Source organism: Macaca mulatta, chromosome 20 (assembly GCF_049350105.2).
Source record: "Macaca mulatta isolate MMU2019108-1 chromosome 20, T2T-MMU8v2.0, whole genome shotgun sequence".
Lineage (NCBI taxonomy): Eukaryota > Metazoa > Chordata > Mammalia > Primates > Cercopithecidae > Macaca > Macaca mulatta.
Genome location: NC_133425.1, coordinates 3211582 through 3232349, shown reverse-complemented (window position 1 = coordinate 3232349; position 20768 = coordinate 3211582). Strand labels below are relative to the sequence as shown.

Genomic DNA, 20768 nt, shown 5'->3' with positions numbered 1-20768 from the left:
GCTGGGCGGGGCGGTGACGTTGGCCCGGAAGGGGCGGGCCCGCCGGGAGCCAGGCCGCGCGGCGCCGCGCCGGCCGAGAGAGGTCCGGAGCCCGGACCATGGCTGCTGCGGGGGTCGCCGAGGGGCGGCGCGCGGCCCTGGAGGCGGCTGCGGTGGCGGCTCCTGAGCGGGGCGGCGGGAGCTGCGTGCTATGCTGCGGAGACCTGGAGGCCACGGCGCTAGGCCGCTGCGACCACCCGGTGTGCTACCGCTGCTCCACCAAGATGCGGGTGCTGTGCGAGCAGCGCTACTGCGCCGTGTGCCGCGAGGAGCTGCGCCAGGTGCGGGGCGCCGGGGGCGCGACCGGGGGGTGGCGGGGCTCCCGGCAGCGGGAAGGGGACTTTGCCTTACTGAGGTCCGGCCGTGGGCCCGGCGGCGCCGGCTTCCGAGAGAGGCCTGGTGGGGCCACCCAGGGCGGGGTCCCGGCCGTGCGGAGGACGGCGGGGCGTTGGGGCTGGGAGGCCGGAGGCTGCCGAGCGGGTTGGAGGAGTGGGCAAGCCCTGTGGGGACAGCCTGGGGGCTTACCCCGTGTCCTGGGGGTTCCTGTCGGGCCTCAGGAAGGGGCCTGATGAGATGGAGAACTCGGTGATCTGCTCGTCTTCGGGAGTTGATTTCCCAGGGGCCTCCATTCGGATGGAGGAAACAAGGCAAGGGGGACCCTCCGGAGGCCACCCGTCCTGGAAGCAGGGCGTCAAACTCTGGGCATTCTCAGCCCAGCTGTGTTTCAGGGCCCCCATTGGGTGACCCTGAGCAAACTCCTTCCGAGACTGACGTTTTCCTCTGTGGAGTGGAGGTGACACTAGCCTCGGAAGGACACCTGCCCACCAGAGGGGAAGGCCCCCTCCCGGTTCTTGGCGGGAAGGTAGAAAAGTGTTAGGAAGTTTTCGTCCTCCTCGCCGCCGCCCCCTTTGGCGCTCATCTCCACAGTGAATGGGAGACATTTTTGACTGTACAGACTTGGAAGTCCTGGAGGGGTCAGAGGGTACCATGCAGCGTTCCTCCACCCTCACTGCACTGCCAGCTGCTGACTGTGGGCACCTGGCTGGAGCCCCTTGGTTTGCTGAGCTTAGAGATTTGTTTGCTTCCAGCATTGTGAAATTCCCCCGGTTTGTTCAGAGAAGACTTCATTCAGCTGGTGGCATCTGTCAGGAATCTAACTTTCCTCTTCTCAGAAGTGATGCAGAACAGTATTGAAGGATAGGTTCTTTCTTTTTTTTTTTTTTTTTGAGACGGAGTCTCGCTCTGTCACCCAGTCTGGAGTGCAGTGGCCGGATCTCAGCTCACTGCAAGCTCCTCCTCTTGGGTTCACGCCATTCTCCTGCCTCAGCCTCCCGAGTAGCTGGGACTACAGGCACCCGCCACTTCGCCCGGCTAGTTTTTTGTATTTTTTTTTTTTAGTAGAGACGGGGTTTCACCGTATTAGCCAGGATGGTCTCGATCTCCTGACCTCATGATCCGCCCGTCTCGGCCTCCCAAAGTGCTGGGATTACAGGCTTGAGCCACCGCGCCCGGCCGAAGGATAGGTTCTTTCTTTTTTTCCTTTTCTTTGTTTTTTATAAGTAGACCTTTACATCAAAGGAGCTGAAGAGACGCTGAAATTCTCTGAGCAATTTGTGAGCATCTATCCTGTGCCGTTTTTGGAAAAAGACATTTGGAGATGCTGTCAGTCTGTCATGTGACAGAAGGAGGCTGACCCAGACCCCGGGGAGATCTGGGGTGCCGGAACAGTCACGGAGAACCTTGGCCCATGGCTTCCTCAGGGCGCTTCCTGGCTTTGCCAGAGCCTGCCTTGCCAGCCAGTCCTTCGTACTATGACCTCACTCTCCAACAGCCAGGCTTCCTGGCACACCTGTAGCTTCCTTCTGGAAAGAAGACGCTAAGGAGTTCTTGGCACGTGAGGTTCCGGTCCAGGCTGCAGGTCTGATGCAAGACATGAGTGAACATCTGCGTGTGCTTACTCCGGCAGCCTCTGCCTGCTCTCATTCCTTGTAGCCCCACACCCTCCAGGAACTCTGTGGCCAGGGGCTGTGGCCGTGAGCTGTCAGCCGGGGTGCGGCTTGGCACTGGGTGCCCCCAGCCAGCTGCTTCTAGGGCCTGCCCCGCCTTACTGGGCTGAAGGAGGGGTCCTGGGAAGTCTGGTGTTTGCTGCTCTCCCCTCCTTTGCATTCGTCCTGTTTCCTTCCCATCTTGAACTTGCTGCCTCACTCTAGCCTCCTTTTCCCCTTACTGAGTTCGGCACCACCTCCTGAGTATATTCTGTGTCCCATGTGTGCTCAGGAATTCCCTCTGCAGCCCTCAACTCCTGAACCCTGGCGTTGTCTTGGCCTCCCTTATGGGACTAAGGCTTTGCAAAAATTGGGAGGAAAGGGTCCAGGATGCTGTATGGAATCGGCTGCCTCCATGTGCTTGTTAGTTCCACACACCTGGACCCAGACCTTCCCTGCAGAGGCTACAGCTGCTGCTCAGGCGAGGAGCCAGATGGGCCCGACCCCTGGCAGGTGCTGGGGTGGAAGCCGAGCCAGGCTCCCCTCGGTGGGAGGCAGGGGCGCTGGTCTCAGCCTTGGCTGACAGAGTCCCTGGGGTGGTGGAGCCCCACGTTCTGGGCCTCTTTTCTGGCCGTGTCTTTCTCAAGGGCTGATTCCTGCTGTTTGCGTCTTGCTCGCCAGCTTGCTCTGGTCCCTGGTGTTACTGCGGGAGTCCTGATGAGGCTGTGGGCCCCCCAGGGCAGCCCACCCTCACCTCACAGGCAGGCAATGGGAGGGGGCACAGACGGCCAGCCCACAGTTACCCAAGGTCCCAGGTCAGGAGGGTGGCCTGCTGGCTCGGGTCATGCTTTCCTATTCCTATCGTTCCCCCCATCCCGTCCTCCGTGACCCTGGCCCTGTCTGTAAGATGCTCCCTGCTGGTGTCCCCATCCGGGCTCCGTGGAGGTCTAGGCTCTCTAGATGGCGCTGGGAGCCATCCACAGGGTCCCCCTCCGCACGTGTGGGCAGGCCCTCACCGCTGCCCTTTTGTGTGCCCATGGCATGCTGGGGAGTGTGGAGCTGCAAGGCCCCAGGCAGACACCTGTCCCTGTAGGGGGTCCTGGGGGCCTCCTGTTCCTAGGCAGGTCCCCCCTCTACCTCTCACTCTCCTTGGGGCCTGGCCTGGCCGTCTCCAGGGCTCACGTAGAGCGCCCTTTCCCCGATCATTTGCTGCATAGCCCATCCCCAAGCCTCTCCCCGTGGGTTCTGTACTTCTGTCTTCAGACACGTGACCCTCTCCTGTCGGGGTGACCTAGATGTCTTGTCTCCCTCTGTAGCCCCAGCCATCTCTCCCCGGCCCCCCACATCCCACCGCAGCCCCCCACATCCCACCACAGCCATCTCCCAACGGCCCCCAAGTCCCACCCCAGGCATCTCCCCCAGGCCCCCAAGTCCCCTATCCACAGCCATCTTCCCCTGGCCTCCGTGTCCCCTACATCCCCTACTCCCAGCCTGGCCGTGCTGGAGTACCACCAGGCTAGTTGGCTCCTCGGTTAACCGTGCCTGACTCCAGCCTGTCCACTATGCTGTGGGGCGCAGCCTCATCCAGCCCCCTCCTCACCCTCAGGGAGGGTGATGCTGGCCATGCCAGGCTGCGCTGCTGTCCCATTGCCCGCTCCTGAGGTCTGGGCGGCCAGGCCTGGTCTCCCTGCCTGTCTGAGGATGGGCAGCCTCAGGCCCCCACCAGCAGGTGGTATTTCCCTGCTCCGGCCCTGTGGCCCCAAACCTGCATGCCCTCCTGCTCTAGTAAACGCGGCCTTGGGCCCACCTTGCTCGCAGACATTGTTCTTTCCCAAGCCTCTTCCTCTTCATGAGCCCACCCAGTGCATCCTTTCTCTTGTCTCGTTGCTCCGCTCAGGTGCCCCGCCTGGGTTACCCCTGCCAGCTGGCTGTTCAGGAGGGACGAATACCCTGGGTCTTGCTGCCTCTGGTGCTCGGAGCACCTGCCCCAGCTGCTGGGCAGATGGACACCCGTCTAGACCCCACATGGGGCATGTGGCCCTCCTGTTCCAGCCCACCCTGGATCCTTCATCTGGGTGCTGTCAGTGCACCCGGGACCCATCCGGCCCTGCCTCTACCCAGCTCCCTGCAGCTCCTCCGCCCCGAGCTGCTCCCTGGCCTCAGAAAGGCTGCCTTGACCGAGTCCGCCCGCCCCACCAGTGCCATCCCACATAGGTTCCTCACGACTTAGGATGTACTAGCATCGCATGGAGCGTGGGTGCCTCCAGGCGGCAAGGATAGAGGAGTCTATGTGCTCCTCAGCGGGGCCTGGCCCTGTGCCCGCACTTGGTGGCACTCGGGACGCCCGAGTGGAGGCCGGCTGCATGTTAGGGTGCCTCGGATGCCCCTGTGCCTGCAGCCTGAGGAGTCACCACCCAGGTTGATGAGAGCGCGCGGCTGAAAGGAGGGGTGCCAAAGTGGGGAGGTGGGGCTGGGGACGCCCCTGGCATGGGTTTCCTCGGAGGAAGGAAGTCGTTTCTCGGAGTCTGATGGGCTTGAATGCTTTTTGGCAGCCTCACGGGCTTCCCTCACAGGCTGCTCACCTGGCCGCCTCACAGGCAGACACTGGCTTCCTCGCCCGCCTGCCGCTGCAGCTTCGGGAGCTGTGGTGGGGGCGTGGTCCTGTGTGGTTCCGGGAATCCCGGTCCTCAGCTGCCTGAGGAGGCTCGCGCTCTTGGTCCCAGCAGCACTCTGAGTGGCTCCACAGAGTGTGCCCGTGAGGGTCAGGCTGGAAGGCAGGGCTGGGTGCCAGCTGCCCTGAGGGCAACTGCTGTGGAAAGAGGTCACACAAGGCCCAGGGCCTTTCCCTGTGTTTGGGGTGTGCAGAGGGGCTGCTCAGGAGGAGGAGAGCCAGGGGACAGGTCAGGGTGGTGTGGCCCGCAGTGACTGGCAGCCTTTGTAATGGGGCTCTGGGTGGGGCCGCGTCTCCCATCTGAAGTCATCGTGGGAGGCAGCTGTGATGAAGTGCCCATCTGAGTCCAGCAGGTGACGGGGATGCAGAGGGGGCCAAGTTCATCCTGCCCAGCCTTGCCTGACGTGACGAGGGGAGGAAAGGTGTGGGCTGCTGCTCGTGCAGCCTGCGCTGCCCACCCCTCCCTCGTGGAGCCAGCTCCTGTCAGTGGGGCACAGTGCAGCGGCCTGTCCTGGCGGAAGTGCAGGCTGAGCTCTCCTGGTGATCCTGACCCTCCTGGGGAGCCAGGTTTAATCACCTGCTCTGGGGGACACAGACCACCCCAGGACCGCCCGAGTACGTGTGGGACTGGCTCTCCTGCCAAGCCTCAGGTTTCCCAACTTCACGGCCGTTCCGGTCTGACATCCTCTTTGGCTAAGGCTAAACATAACATGACCTTGGCGTGACTCTTGCCAAGGTGAGGACGTCCTCCTGCTGTGGATGTGCCCATGAGGCCTTGAGCTGCTCTGAGGGCTTGAGCCGAGGCAAGTGACCAGTGGCAGGCTTGGGACGGCGATGGAGCCAGAAGGGGGCTTGACCAACTCAAGGGGTGGGTGGCACCAATCTCCGCAGGCGTGGGGGCAGCAAGGGTCCTAGCCAGTAGAGCGTGGAGAGCAGGGGTGCTGACCTGAGCGGGGATGCCAGGGTCGTCTGTGGAGGCACAGGGCAGAGGGCAGGTCCTTTGGCAGCCAGCTTTACAGGTGCCAGAGACCCCTGGGAAGGGGGCCACGCAGAGGCTCTGCAGCGCCTGCTGACTCTGCTTGGAGCTGAGGTGGCTGGCTTGAGCCTTGGGCCGTGGCGGCACCATGGAAACGTGGGGGTGGGGACGCCGGACAGGGCCTTGTCACCTGATGTATGCCCGGCTGGCCGCCATTGGTATTCCCTTAGTAGCTGCTTGGAACATGTTTCTTCTCTGTCCCTGAAAGCGCAGCAGCGAGAGCGACAGCTGCTCAGTTCCCAGCAGGGTGGAGTTGCTGGGTGAGGGCCCTGGCCGGTGGGGCGTCGCCGCTTTGGGACTGGCCTGGCCGCCCCCTGGTGGAGAGGCCGGGTGTTGCGTCTCTGTCCTCTGTCCCCGGCCCTAGGCAAGCGGGTTGGGGTAAGGAGGGGAGGCCTAGGTCAGGGTGCCAGGGGCCGCTGCCTACCGGGGCCTCCTAGGAGAACCATTTATGCCTCACTCCTACTCAGCGGGGCCGTGAGGGCTCCCTTGCCTCTGAGGCTCGGTTGTATTCCAGGTGGGGGTCCCATCCCAGTTCTGTTCACTATCCCTCTGGTTTTTGGCTCTAGGTGGTCTTTGGGAAGAAGCTTCCTGCCTTTGCCACCATCCCCATCCACCAGCTGCAGCATGAGAAGAAATACGATATCTACTTTGCAGATGGAAAGGTGTACGCATTGTACAGGTAAGCAGAGCGCCTTCCTGGGTCCTGGCTTCCCTGTGACTGTGGCCCTTCACGTCCCACTCTCCTCACAACCGGAGGCACTTCGGGGGCCACATGGTGCACCAATGCTGGGGCCAGGTGCCTGGCTTCCCATCCTGTGACTGGGGATGCTTACCAGGCCCTCCTGGGGGTAGAGCTGGTGGGTGCGCTGGGGAAAGGCATGCCCAGCTGGTGCAGCACCTGCCTCAGGGGCTTCTTGAGGGGCACGCGAGCTTGTGTGAGCCAGGCCTGTGGCCTGAAAATTCAGTAAAGGGCACAGCTGTCCCAGGGCTGGTCTCTCAGGGGAGGGGCAGCTCCTGGGCTCAGGGCTAGAGCCAGGCTTCTGACCCAGGCCGTGTGCAGGCTTCACCCAACCCGTGGCCTTGCATCTGGCCTGGGTCACGGGCCTGGGGCCTGGTGAGTGGCCCCACTCCCGGCGGTGACACTGAATGTTCTGGGGCCGTGGGCGGCTCTCGGTGTCTTCCTAGGCAGCTGCTGCAGCACGAGTGCCCGCGGTGCCCCGAGCTGCCGCCTTTCAGCCTCTTCGGGGACCTGGAGCAGCACATGCGGAGGCAGCATGAGCTCTTCTGCTGCCGGCTGTGCCTCCAGCACCTCCAGGTGTGCCCCCAGAGACCCCGGAGAGAGCCTAGGCGGTGGGTGGTGCTGGGGATGCGGTCACACGGCTGGGAGGGGCTTGTCCACTTGCTGCTTCTGGCCCTGGATGGTCCCCGAGGGTCAGGCTGTACGTGGCAGGGAGGCTTCCGGTGGCTGGCGGGGCCCTCTCCTGCCCCTTGCTGCTCCGCCGCTGGCCTGTGGGAAGAGGCAGGAGGCCTGGGGTCCCCCAGCCTGTGCCCAGCCCCCTGTGCCTTGCAGATCTTCACATACGAACGCAAGTGGTACTCGCGCAAGGACCTGGCCCGGCATCGCATGCAGGGGGACCCCGATGACACGTCGCACCGCGGGCACCCGCTCTGCAAGTTCTGCGACGAGCGCTACCTGGACAATGACGAGCTGCTTAAGCACCTGCGCCGCGACCACTACTTCTGCCACTTCTGCGACTCGGACGGGGCCCAGGACTACTACAGGTGGGCCGGGCGGCAGACAGACAGATGACCCTCCCTCCCCCAGGGCGTGGGGCTAGCCGGGCTGCAGCCCTCCTACCGACACCCCATCTTCTGCCAGCGACTATGCCTACCTGCGCGAGCACTTCCGGGAGAAGCACTTCCTGTGTGAGGAGGGCCGCTGCAGCACAGAGCAGTTCACCCACGCCTTCCGCACCGAGATCGACCTCAAGGCCCACAGGACGGCCTGCCACAGCCGCAGCCGAGCCGAGGCGCGCCAGAACCGCCAGATCGACCTACAGTTCAGCTACGCGCCACGACACTCGCGCCGGAACGAGGGTGAGCAGGCGCCTGGCCTGGACGCCCCCCGGGCGGGGCCCCATGACCGTGCCCTGCTCTGGAGCCTCAGACGAGCTGTGGGTGCAGGAGGTGGCCTCTGGCCGAGCTGCAGTGCCTGAGCACCCCTCGTGTGCCAGGAGCACTTGCTGCCTCAGGGTCTCGGATCTGCTGCCCTGGGCGCCCGGGGCCCTTCCCTGGACCAGGAGGCTTTTACTGAACATCTGCTGTGTGCAGATCCCACCTGGGGCTTGGGGACCCTCCTCTCCCTTCCCACTGCTCCTGTGGCTTGGCACCCAGGTCGTAGAGGCCCGTGGCTGGCGTGGATCCTGCAAGGCTCCTGTGCCATCCTGGGCTCATGTGCACTGTGGGTAGGAAGGCTTATTGCTGTCCAGGCCTGAGCATTGGCCGGGTGTGGCCTTGACAGCAGGCCTGTCCCTCCTATTGTCGTCCTGGGGTCCTGGGAAGTGACAGGCTGTCTGCTGGCCGCAGGGGTCGTCGGTGGCGAAGACTACGAGGAGGTGGACAGGTACAGCCGCCAGGGCCGAGTGGCCCGGGCCGGCACTCGCGGAGCCCAGCAGAGCCGCCGAGGAAGCTGGAGGTACAAAAGGTGGGGGGCCTTCCGTGCTGCTGACATTCTCCTGTGATGACCGTGGCCAGTGGCCAAGCTGGGAGTAGGGGTGGGGTCAGGCATTGTGGCCAGAGTTTCTGGGGTTCTGAGTGGCAGCAGGGTCTGTTCAGTGTCTTTGGTGAGCAGAAGTTTCTTCCTCTTCCAGTTCTAGCCACAGCCACAGATCCCGGGGTTGGGGTGGGTGAAAGGGGCCTGTATCAATTGGGCGGCCACCGCAGCTGTACGAGGAAACACTGGCCTGGCGGCCCTGCAGGGCAGAAACATCAGACCCCAGATAACTGCCCTACACACTGGGCCCAGGACTCTGCCTGCCTGAGGCATTGGTCTCGGGCTGTGCTCAGCCTGAAGGCGGGCCTCCTTGTCCCAGGGAGGAAGAGGACCGAGAAGTAGCAGCTGCTGTCCGGGCTTCCGTGGCTGCACAGCAGCAGGAGGAGGCACGCAGAAGTGAGGACCGGGAGGAAGGAGGCCGGCCCAAGAAGGAGGAGGCAGCGGTGCGGGGTCCTGAGGAGCCCCGTGGCCCCCGGCGCCCACCCCGGACTCAGGGTGAAGGCCCAGGTGAGTTAGCCCTACCTGGTGGCAGCTCTGCCCAGGCCAGGAGGCCAGTGGCCAGCTTTGTTTTTGTTTTTGTTTTGTTGTGTTTTGTTTTGAGACAAGAGTCTCACTCTGTCCCCTAGGCTGGAGTGCGGTGGCATGATCCCGGCTCACTGCAACCTCTGCCTCCCGGGTTCAAGCGATTCTCCTGCCTCAGCCTCCTGAGTAGCTGGGACTACAGGCCCGTGCCCCCACACCTGGCTAATTTTTCTATTTTTAGTAGAGATGGGGTTTCATCGTGTTGGCCAGGCTGGTCTCAAATTTCTGACCTGGGCTCAGCCTCCCAAAGTGCTGGGATTACAGGCGTGAGCCACCGCGCCCAGCCTAGTGGCCAGCTCTTGACCGGCATGGTGCCTGGGACGCTGCGGGCCTTCACATGGGAGGTGAAGAGCACCCTTCACTCTGTCCCCACACCCTGACCTGACCTGGGGGCCTTGTGTTCCTCACAGGCCCTAAGGAAACCTCGACAAATGGTCCTGTAAGCCAAGAGGCCTTCCCGGTGACGGGCCCAGCCACCCCATGGTGTGTGAGGGTGAGGGTGTGGGTGCCCAGGGGTGAATGGTGCAGGGTGGGCGGGTGCGGGCGGCCACAGGTGGGTGCCGGGAGGGCAGGTGTGGAGCCACGGGGCCTGATGGCTGTTGACCAGTTCTGCTTCCCTGCGCCCAGCACCCTCCCACCACCCAGCCCTAAGCTCAAGGACGAAGACTTCCCCAGCCTCTCTGCCTCCACTTCCTCCTGCTGCTCCACTGCAGCAATCCCGGGCCCTGTGGGGTTGGCGCTGCCGTACGCCATCCCTGCCAGGGGCAGGAGTGCCTTCCAGGAGGAGGATTTCCCTGCCCTGGTGTCCTCGGTGCCCAAGCCTGGCACCACCCCCACCAGCCTCGTCTCTGCCTGGAACAGCAGCAGCAGCGGCAAGAAGGTAGCACAGCCCCCACCCTCAGCGCAGGCTACCGGAAGCGGCCAGCCCACCAGAAAGGCTGGGAAGGGGAGCAGGGGCGGCAGGAAGGGCGGCCCGCCCCTCACACAGGAGGAGGAGGGTGGCAGTCCGGCCGCTCAGGAGCTTCTAAGCACACGCCCCACGGGCTCCATCTCCTCCCCACTGGGGCCAGTCTCCATCCAGCCCTCTAAAGTTGGCAAGAAGAAGAAAGTGGGCTCAGAGAAGCCTGGCACCACACTGCCACAGCCCCTGCCCGCTAGCTGTCCCCCTGGGCCTATGCAGGCCCCGGAAGCTCCGGCCAGCAGAGCCGAGGGACCAGTTGCTGTCGTCGTTAATGGACACACAGAGGGCCCGGCCCCAGCTCGGAGTGCCCCCAAGGAACCCCCAGGGCTCCCAAGGCCCCTGGGGTCCTTCCCCTGCCCCACGCCACAGGAGGACTTCCCAGCGCTTGGCGGCCCCTGTCCACCCCGGATGCCACCGCCCCCAGGTACGTGTGCAGGCTCAGGCCTGCTCCCTGGGTGTTGGGAGGGGCCGGGGTCAGGCTGGAGCCACAGGCACAGTCTACAGCTGAGTGGTGGGGACCCCTGTGCGCTGCTGTTGGCCACCCACATGACCTCCAGCCTCCCCTTAACTGCCCTGTGTCCCTTGTCTCTCTTGAGACCGGCCCTCATGGTGCCTCCCGGGGCTGAGGGTGCATGAGCTTATGTAGGCTGGACCTGCCACACCGGAAGCATGAGTGTGGGTGCTGGCCCTGCGCCTGCTCTGCGGGGAAGGGGTGGCTGTGGACAGAAGCTGGCCCTGGAGGCCAGGCAGCCCGCGGTCAGCGAGGGTCCCCTCTGGGTCTTGTCCTGCCACCCCTCAGGCTTCAGCGCTGTGGTGCTCCTGAAGGGCACACCTCCCCCACCCCCGCCGGGCCTGGTGCCCCCCGTCAGCAAGCCGCCCCCAGGCTTCTCTGGCCTTCTGCCTAGCCCCCACCCGGCCTGCGTTCCCAGCCCCACCGCCACCACCACCACCACAAAACCGTAAGTGTGGGTGGGCTGCCTGGCGTCCACCGGGGGCTGGAGGAAGGGTACCTTTCCCTTGGGCCATTCTAAAGGCTGAAGCCTCCACCTTCTCTTAACCTTCTGACTCCTAGACCCAGGCCGCCGCCGGCTCTGCAGGCCTACCTAGTCCCCGAGAACTTCCGGGAGAGGAACCTGCAGCTCATCCAGTCCATCAGGGACTTCCTGCAGAGCGACGAGGCCCGCTTCAGCGAGTTCAAGAGCCACTCAGGGGAGTTCAGACAGGTCAGGCGGGCCCGGGGCGGGGTGGCCAACCCGTCTTCATCCAGGGCCCAGGCCGGAGGGAATGACTGAGTCTGACTCTCCGGCGGCAGGGCCTGATCTCCGCAGCCCAGTATTACAAGAGTTGCCGGGACCTGCTGGGGGAGAATTTCCAGAAGGTCTTTAACGAGCTGCTGGTCCTACTGCCCGACACAGCCAAGCAGCAGGAGCTCCTGTCTGCACACACGGACTTCTGCAACCGCGAGAAGCCTCTCGGCACCAAGTCCAAGAAGAACAAGAAGAGCGCGTGGCAGGTCACCACCCAGCAGGCGGGCCTGGACTGCCGTGTGTGCCCCACCTGCCAGCAGGTGCTCGCACACGGCGACGCCAGCAGCCACCAGGCGCTGCATGCTGCCCGGGACGACGACTTCCCCTCCCTGCAAGCCATCGCCAGGATCATCACGTAGCTCCCGCCAGCATGGCCAGAGCCATCGCACCATGAGCGCCCTTCCTCCTTCCTTCCTCTCCGGGCTGCCGGGCAGCCAGGTAAGGCCCAGTGAGGCCACCTGGCCTCTTGGTTGGCCAGGCCCACCAGGAAGTCACCAGGATGGTCCACCCGCCCTGCTGGCACACTCAGGTGGGAGTCCACCCCTGCCCCAGTGGTGGGCCAGTCTCGGTTTGCATTCTTGTGCTTTTGGGAGGCGCCAGGGGAGGGAAGGGCTGGGATGCTGGGACCTGTTGTTGCTGGCAAAGCCAGAGGTCACAGTGGCCTGATCTGGGCCCTCCCAAAGCTGAGGGCTGCCGCCCCTGCGGCCTCAGAGCTGAAAGCTGCGGCTCCACAGGTGCCAGAGTCAGATGTCACAGGTGTGTGTTGTGTAAACAGTTGGCTGTTTCGTGCTTCAAGAATATTCAGGATTAAAAGCAGACAAGAAATTGTGCTACTTGAAGTTGAATCTTTTTATGAGACAAGCTAAAGCTGAATCTGGGATCTTAAATTGCCTCTGACCTTTTATAAGACAGTTTATCTTCAAATAAATTTATTTTGCAATACCACACATAGCTGGTGTTCTGAGCTTGTCTGTCTTCTGAGTACACCCTGAACCCAAATTTAAAAACAGAGTGGAGGGGACATCTGAAATACTGCAGCAAAATAATATGAGCATTATTATCTGGATCTAGGGTTTTTGGAGGGAGACCAGACATATACGGTAACCACTTCTTTCTGCTTCCAGCACATATAAGTAGGAAAAAAGCTCTAAACACAGCCACATTCAAGTAAGCCTAAGAATATATTCTTAGATCAGAGAAAGTGGGGATATTTCTCTAAGCAGAAAGGGGCTACCATGTGATGAAGGGCCAGTGAGTGGCCTCCAGAGGGGCTGGGTGGGAGCCATGTGGCAGCATTGGCATTGCCCCCTGTGAAGCTGAGGACTTGGACGGAGCTCCAGTGTGTCTTCTGAGTGATGGCCATGCTGGAGCCGGCGAGAACATGAGAGGCTGGTGGAGGCCACCTGCATTCCCCCTGCACCAGAGGTGCCTCACAACTGATGCCCACTTTGCAGGGGATCACAGGTTCCTAAGCAAGACCAGTCCCACAGGAAAATAGAGCAGTCTGGGAAATGGGCCGTTTCCTTAAGGTTATTGGAAAGAACTTCTCTTTCTGGGTCTGGCTCTCAGGCTGGAGTGCAGTGGTGTGATCTCAGCTCACTGCAGTCTTGACCTCCTGAGACTCAGGTGATCCTCCCACCTCAGCCTCCTGAGGAGCTGGAACTACAGGTGTGCACCACCATGCCCAGCTAATATTTTTTGTAGAGAAGGGGTCTTGCTATGTGGCCAAGGCTGGCCTTGACCTCCTGGGCTCAAGCAATCCTCCTGCCTCGGCCTCCCAAAGTGCTAGGTTACAGGAATGAGCCACTGTGTTTGGCAAAAAATGACTTTTTTTTTTTTTTTTTTTTTGAGATGGAGTTTCACCCTTGTTGCCCAGGCTGGAGTGGAATGGCGCGATCTTGGCTCACCACAACCTCCGCCTCCTAGGTTCAAGGGATTCTCCTGTTTTAGCCTCCCGAGTAGCTGGGATTACAGGCATGCACCACCATGCCTGGCTAATTTTTTGTACTTTTAGTAGAATTTTTTGTACTTTTAGTAGAGACGGGGTTTCTCCATGTTGGTCAGACTGGTCTTGACCTCCTGACCTCAGGTGATCTGCCTGCCTCAGCCTCCCAGAGTGTTGGGATTACAGGCATGAGCCACCGCCCCTGGCTAAAAAATGACTTCTTAAAGAAGGAGCAAGAACTAGAGGAATATGAGGCAACATCTAAGTGGCAGTTGCTGTGACAAGCACTGCTGCAAGCTCCACACGCCTTACCACAGTAATCGTCACCCTCCCACACCATAGGAACCACAGTGACCCTTTTACAGGAGAACCTGAGGCATAGACAGGTTGAGAGACTTACCCAGGATGACTGAGCTAGAAAGTGGCAAAGCCAGCATCTTGGTTCCAGAGATGGTTCTTAGCTGTGCTTCACTCAACCAGGAGGTTATGGAAAATAACCAATTAGAAATCCTAGGAATGAGGTTGGGTGTAGTCGCTCATGCCCGTAATCCTAGCACTGTGGGAGGCTGAGGCAGGTGGATAACCTGAGGTCAAGAGTTCGAGACCAGCCTGGCCAACATGGTGAAACCCCATCTCTACTAAAAACACAAAAAACTAGCCGGGTGTGGTCATGCATGCCTATAGTCCCAGCTACTTGGGAGGCTGAGACATAAGAATCACTTGAGCCTGGGAGGTGGAGGTTGCAGTGAGCTGAGATCTCACCACGGTACTCCAGTCTGGGTGACAGTGAGATTCCGTCTCAAAAATCCTAGGAATGAAAAGGAATTGAGATAAAAACCCCAATAGGGCCGGGCGCGGTGGCTCAAGCCTGTAATCCCAGCACTTTGGGAGGCCGAGGCGGGTGGATCACGAGGTCAGGAGATCGAGACCATCCTGGCTAACATGGTGAAACCCCGTCTCTACTAAAAAATACAAAAAAAAATTAGCCAGGCGTGGTGGCGGCGCCTGTAGTCCCAGCTACTCGGAGGCTGAGGCAGGAGAATGGCGTGAACCTGGGAGGCGGAGCTTGCAGTGAGCCGAGATCGCGCCACTGCACTCCAGCCTGGGTGACACAGCGCGAGACTCCGTCTCAAAAAAAAAAAAAAAAAAAAAACCCCAATAGATGGGTTCAAAAGTAACCACCACCAAGCTGGGGGATGTAACTGCAAAAGGTACCGCTGAGAAGCAGGGAAGGGTGTGACCACTTGAAGGCCATGGAACGGGACCCAGTGCTGGAGGCTCCACAGCAAATCTTACAGGAGACCCAGGAGTAGAAGGTGACGAGAAGAGGACACGTGAGAAATTGTGGCTGCTCCCCCCAAACATCAAGAGAGAAAACAAACCATCAAGGACCAAGCAGAATCAACGATAACAAATTCTTACCTAGACAAGGATTTACAGTAACGAACCCTACAAATGACTGCCAACGAGATAACTTACCAACAATGCAAATGGTACCGTTAGCATCACTCTCATCAGCGTCTTAGAATGCCAGGACGTAAGAGTGAAGTCATCAGGGTGGGATGCAGTGGCTTATGCCTGAAATCCCAGCATTTTAGGAGACCAAGGTGAGAGGATCACTTGAGCTCAGGAGTTCAAGACCAGCCTAAGCAATATAAGGAGACTCCATCTCTACAAAAAACTTTAAAATTAGCTGGGCATGGTGGCGCATGCCTGTGGTCCCAGCTTCTCAGGAGGCTGAGTGGGGAAGATCACATGAGCCTGGGAAGTGGATGTTGCAGTCAGCCAGAGGTTGAAGTGAGCCAAGATTTCGCCACTGCACTCTAGCCTAGGCATCTTTTTATTTTATTTTATTTTATTTATTTATTTTTTTGAGACGGAGTCTCGCTCTGTCACCCAGGCTGGAGTGCAGTGGCCGGATCTCGGCTCACTGCAAGCTCCGCCTCCCGGGTTCATGCCATTATCCTGCCTCAGCCTCTCGAGTAGCTGGGACTATAGGCGCCCGCCACCTCGCCCGGCTAGTTTTTTTGTATTTTTTAGTAGAGACGGGGTTTCACCGTGTTAGCCAGGATGGTCTCGATCTCCTGACCTCGTGATCCACCCGTCTCGGCCTCCCAAAGTGCTGGGATTACAGGCGTGAGCCACCGTGCCCGGCCTTTATTTTCTCAAAAAACAAAACAAACAGGTTCACTCTGGGCCAGGTGTGGTGGCTCATGCCTGTAATCCCAGCACTTTGGGAGGCTGAGGTGGGTGGATCACCTGAGGTCAGGAGTTTGAGACCAGCCTGACCATGATGGAGAAAACCCATCTCTACTAAAAATACAAAATTACCCGGGCATGGTGGTGCATGCCTGTAATCCCAGCTACTCCGGAGGCTGAGGCAAGAGAATCATTTGAACCCGGGAGGCAGAGGTTGTGGTGAGCCAAGATCACGCCATTGCACCCCAGCCTGGGCAATAAGAGCGAAACTCCATCTAAAACAAACAAACAAACAAAAACACAACAGGCCAGGTGCGGTGGCTCATGCCTATAATCCCAGCACTTTGAAAGACACCAAGGCGGGTGGATCACTTGAGGTCAGGAGTTTGAGACCAGCCTGACCACCATGGCAAAACCCTGCCTCTACTAAAAATACAAAAATTAGCCAGGCATGGTGGTGGGTGCCTGTAGTCCCAGCTACTCTGGAGGCTGAGGCAGGAGAACTGCTTGAACCTGGGAGGCAGAGGTTGCAGTGAGCTGAGATGGCACCACTGCACTGTCCAGCTTGGGTGACAGAGCGAGACTCCATCTCAAAAACAAAAACAACAAAAAACAAACAAGGGGTCTCCCCAGCATTTCAGAGAACCAGACTAGTGTGATATGTGGTGGTGGGGATCTATGGACCTGGAGCCTCCAGAGTCTGGGGGTCAGCCTGGCCTCTACCTCCCTGTCCCCTCCTGTGGGGGGCCCTGGTGCCTCTCAGATCCCAATCCCTGGCACCAGGAAGGGAAGGGTTAGAAATGATTCCAGGAGCTTCCAGGTCACAGTCAGCTCAGTTACAGTCTTTATTGTAACGAAGTTGCAGTCGGAACATGGGACACTGAAAATACACAATCTCTGGTCTTTCAAGAGAGGGAGAGTGTGATATATACAAAAATTGTAAACATGTTCACTTAAATATCCACACAGAATTGGTCTAGGCTACAATGTAACAAGGTTGTCACTCAACTGCAACTCCAGAGGGAGGTGTCTGTCTATCTGACGAAATGTGGCAACCACCTTTGGTGTTGACTTAATGTGAAAAGCCAGCTTTGAGCAATGCATGAGTAGTCAGCTACGCAGAGGGACTCCAACCTGGGACTGGGCCAGGAAGCAGGGTGCAGGTGGAGAGGCAGGGACTGGTCCAGGAAGCCAAGGTAAAGGGAACTGCACAGGGGCCATCTCGTGGGACACGGTGGCCAGCTGGAGCCTCTGGGCCTGTCTCCTGCTGAGGGGCTTGTCTTGCCTGGCACCCAAGCATCCTTCTCCTCCCCTGGCAAGGTCTTACTGAAGGGCTGGGACAGGGCTGGTGTCTTGGCCCACAGCTACCTTGTGCCTTCCTGGCCAGAACCACCCACACCTGGGCAGGGGCCGGGGCCACAGACAGAGGAGCAGCTTGTGGGGTACTAGGAGGTGAAACCTGAAGACTGGACCACGATCACAACACTGACAGGGCCAGGCTGTTCTAGGAGCCTGTGAGAGAAAGTGGAGAGTGGCTCCAGACGGAACGCACCACCATGACAGAAACGGGACAGTCACTACCCACAGGAATATGGGATGAGAACAGTGGCCAGGATCCCCAGTCTCGGGGCGGGGGTGGTGTCTTTCCCCTGCCCCCTCTTTGTCCTGGGCAGCTCCTGCAGCTGATCGGAGCGGGCAGCTGAACCCCCGACCCCAGAGTGAGCAGGTGAGCTGCAGGGTGGCTGGCCCAAGAGGGAATGCCTTCCCCAAGCCAGTCCATTCTGGGCTAGGGCCACACATCCTGGGCAGTGCTATCCCTTTCTCAGGACCTTAGTCCTGGGGCCAGGTGCTGAGGGACTGGGGAAACTTGGCAGGGGGCAGCCCGGGCACGCGAGGGTCCACCCCCTCTTGGCCCCGGATGGCCCAAGGCGGCCACCCACTCTGTCCCTGGCGCTGAGCTGGAAGAACCCAAGGGAGGTCCCGGAGATCCTGGGGCCTGCGTTGGTGGGGTGGCCTTGGAGCCCTGGTCTGTGCCTGCCAGCCGCTAGTAGGCAGGCACTTGGTACCCTTTGGGGCTGGTGTCCAGGGTCTCGGTGAAGGGCGGGCTCTGGTAGGTCTCGGTGCCCTCTACGCCGCTGCCCACCGGATAGCCGGGGTAGGCCTGGCTCGCCCCAGCGCTCAGTTGTTCGGTGGCGAAGAGTGACATGTCGGTGCCCAGGCGGAACCGCTGCAGGGCCTTCACGGTGAGCGCCACCTGCGCGCGGGCGGGGCCAGCGGGGTCAGCCGGGATCAGCCGAGCGCCGGCCCTTTCGCCCCGCCCTCCCGGGCCCCGCACTCACCCAGCTGAGGATGGAGAAGAAGCTGAAGGCGATGGCGGCCCGCGCCGCGTCCCCCGCCTGCGTCGTGGCCGGCCCTGGCGCCGTGCGCTGCCACTGATTGGTGAGGAAGCAGAAGCCCACGAACCACAGGAAGGACCAGAGTCCTGCGGGCAGTGCGGCGGGTTAGGGCGACGTTCCACGCGGGGGCCCACGGCGGCCTCGCCCGGAAGAGGAAGGGTCAGTGGGCCCGAGGCTTGGGGCACCTCACCTGGGCTCGCCGCGTGGCGCGAGGCCCCGCCTCCCTCTACGCTGACCACGCCCACCCGGGAGCTCCAGCAGCGTTCCTCGCCCAGGCTCCGCCCAGACCCCGGCCCCGCCCACCTAGAAAGTCCCGCGGCGCTGCCCGTCCAGGCTCCGCCCCGCCCCGCCCACCCGAGAGGCCTGTTGACACTCCCTGCCTCAGTCCCCGCCCCTCGTCACGGCCCCGCCCACCTAGGAACTCCAGCGGTGTTCCCCGCCCGGGCCCCGCCCCCCCTTCCCGCCCCCTCCCCGCCCACCCGGGAGGTGCGTCGACGCTCACCGCCTCAGGCCCCGCCCATCCCTCGGCTCCTCGTCCCGGCCCCGCCCACCTGAGAAGCCCAGGTCCAGCAACACAGCGCGCCGGCGGTCGCGGACGCTGCTGATCTGCTGGAAGCGCACATCGAGCAACAGGAAGGCGGCGCAGGCGAGGAAGGCTCCGAGGCCCAGCGCGACGCCGAAGCGGCAGGCGCCCGCATTCCCGTTGAACACGCAGCGCAGCTCGGGGCCGCTGTCGGTGTTCACGTAGCCCTCGTTGACGATGGGCCCGAAGACGGCGATGGAGAACACCTGCGTGCGGCGCGGCGCTCAGGGCCCTGCAGCGACCCGACCTCTGCGAGCCCACTGCGAGCGCCCACGCCCCCGGGCCTGTCCCTGCGTTCCCAGGCCCGTATCTGGGTGGGGGCCAGTGTCATCTCTTCCTTCCCCAAACCCTCGCGTATTTAGTAATTATTGACAACACGGGCCGTTTAGTGAGCATCTACTATGCCCAGGCATTGTGTTAAACAGCCACTTTACATGCGTTCCCTCACCAAATCCTGGGAAAGTCCCCGTGGGATCGCCATTGTTCTTATCCTCTTTATAAAAGGGGACACTGGGGCTCCAGCAGGTGAAGTGACTTGTCGGGATCACATGGCTGACAAAAGCTGGGGCTGATGCAAGCCAGGCACTCTGCACCGCGTGGGCCCGTGGCGTCCCCTCAGGGCCCACTCAAGAGTGTGGGAACAGGAACCTTCACCTGGGCCCGCGATTCCCAGGCTGCAGCCGGCAGGGCGAAGGGGAGGTGAGAGTGGAGCGGGCAGAGCAGGGCGGGAGGGAAGGTATGGGGGCAGCGGGGCTGTTGCGCCCTGCGCGATTGGGAACTGTCTGGCCTGTTTCTAGCATGCAAATAGGGTGACGGGCACAGCTCATGGAGTGCTGGGACAGAGACGTCCACCCAGCTTCCTGCACGCGGTGAGTACCGGAGGGATGACGGCCCCCACGTGACTGATTATTAATATCACCTGTAAGTGTTTGGGCTGAAAAGATGACACCGTTGACCTCTAGGGTTCCGTCAGATCTCAATGCCTCCTGCCCACCAGTTCCGGGAGACAGGCATGAGGGGGACAGCGGTCATTTTAACCAGGGCTGCATGGGGCAGCCCTGTGTTTCCAAGAAAAGATCTCCAGCCTCAACCTCATCCCTTCGCTCCTTTCCCGCTCCAGCTCCGAGAGACCAAGCCGAGGGGGAAGCCGGGACATGCACTTATCCCCCAAGAGTGGGCCACAAGTCGGTACATGCGCTCGGACCAAAACGCAGCGTCCTGCCTCCCGGTCTGGTCAGAGCCACTCCGCAGGGGAGGCCAAAGTCCCCTGCCCCACCATGGGCACCGCCCTCCTCCAAGACAGGCGCCAAGGTGCGGCTGGCCCAGAGGTTGCCACCTGGACAAAACCCAGAGCTAGGCACCCAACTGCCACTTCCCTTGCCGGAGGGAAGGAGCAGCAGGGCCCTCCCAGGGACGCCCCAGTGGGCAAGGCTGCCCCCAAACCTGCCTCCCACACCACCTCCAGGAAGCTCTCCCAGCCCAGAGCCTCTCCTCCCTCAACTCACAGCTGGATCTGGGGGCCAGGGGCCAGGCTCCCTGCCAAGGAGCCCCGAGGGTGTGTGTGCGGGGGAAGGGGAGGCGCTGCCCGGTCTCTCTCGATTCCCGTAGCCCCCTCCCTCTGCCCCTAGGCGAATCCCGTCCCCACCCGGTGCCTGCTTCCAGGTCACGAGAACAGGAAAAACGGAGTAAGGGCTGCGGAAAGGGACTGGAATTAGACCCGGGGAGGAGGTAGGGGTAGGGGCGACCGGCGGTGACCTCTCAAGGTCTCTCCGGCGCCGCCGGCCCCTCCCCCGCCCGCAGGTGGGCGCGCCCTGCCCGGTGACGTCACCCCAACCTGAGGCCGGCGGGGGAGGGGCCGGCGAGGATGAGAGTGAGTGGGTTGCGGGGCGAGAAGCAGGGGGCAGGGAGAAGGTGGCAGGGGGTGGGTAGGGGCCTGAAGGTCGTGAGGCAGGGGCGGGAGCGGGAGCCCGGGCAGGGACCACTCACCCAGGACGCCACCCGGAGCAGGGTCTGGGGCCGCCGTGCAAAGCTCACGGGGTCCAGGGCAGCCCCCGCGCGGCCCGCGCCGAAGGAGGCGCCCTCCATGGCCGGCCCGGGCGGGACGCCGTTCCCCGGCGCCTTCTGTCCGCCTGTCCGTCCGGCCGGCCCCGCCCGAGGCCGCTGCCGCTGCCGCTGATGCTGATGCTGATGCTGATGCTACCGACGCTGCAGCCGCCGCCGCCTCCCGGGAGCGCGCGCCGGCCGCGGCGAGGACGCGCGGGATGGGGCGGGGCCGAGCCCGCGCCCCCTAC

General features: G+C 61.7%; 2 protein-coding genes and 1 long non-coding RNA gene across 17 annotated transcripts; 1 reads left to right on the top strand and 2 right to left on the bottom strand.

Moving 5' to 3' along the window:
• The first annotated feature begins 41 nt into the window (after window positions 1-41).
• On the top strand, window positions 42-12301 carry ZNF598 (zinc finger protein 598, E3 ubiquitin ligase). 11 transcript variants are annotated; one of them, XM_077985108.1, is made up of 13 exons: window positions 42-320; window positions 6298-6410; window positions 6917-7046; window positions 7302-7513; window positions 7611-7828; window positions 8318-8426; window positions 8824-9011; window positions 9497-9569; window positions 9714-9966; window positions 10267-10471; window positions 10847-11006; window positions 11120-11270; window positions 11360-12301. In XM_077985108.1, the coding sequence occupies exons 1-13, from the start codon at window positions 99-101 to the stop codon at window positions 11711-11713; spliced, it is 2388 nt and encodes a 795-aa protein (XP_077841234.1). In that variant the 5' UTR covers window positions 42-98; the 3' UTR covers window positions 11714-12301. The 11 variants fall into 11 exon arrangements, with proteins under 11 accessions (XP_077841234.1, XP_077841233.1, XP_077841232.1 ...); XM_077985107.1 differs by having other exon boundaries at window positions 8318-8435; XM_077985106.1 differs by having other exon boundaries at window positions 7581-7828; window positions 8318-8435.
• On the bottom strand, window positions 10529-12306 carry LOC144337840 (uncharacterized). The gene is made up of 2 exons (XR_013411438.1): window positions 11058-12306; window positions 10529-10776 (listed from the first exon to the last, which is right to left on the bottom strand). It is a non-coding gene; the product is annotated as an uncharacterized LOC144337840 (long non-coding RNA).
• Window positions 12307-16319: 4013 nt separating this feature from the next.
• SYNGR3 (synaptogyrin 3) lies at window positions 16320-20735 on the bottom strand. 5 transcript variants are annotated; one of them, XM_077983372.1, is made up of 6 exons: window positions 20464-20678; window positions 19397-19463; window positions 18926-19151; window positions 18446-18683; window positions 17838-17980; window positions 16320-17752 (listed from the first exon to the last, which is right to left on the bottom strand). In XM_077983372.1, the coding sequence occupies exons 3-6, from the start codon at window positions 18956-18958 to the stop codon at window positions 17543-17545; spliced, it is 624 nt and encodes a 207-aa protein (XP_077839498.1). In that variant the 5' UTR covers window positions 18959-19151; window positions 19397-19463; window positions 20464-20678; the 3' UTR covers window positions 16320-17542.
• Window positions 20736-20768: the final 33 nt, after the last annotated feature.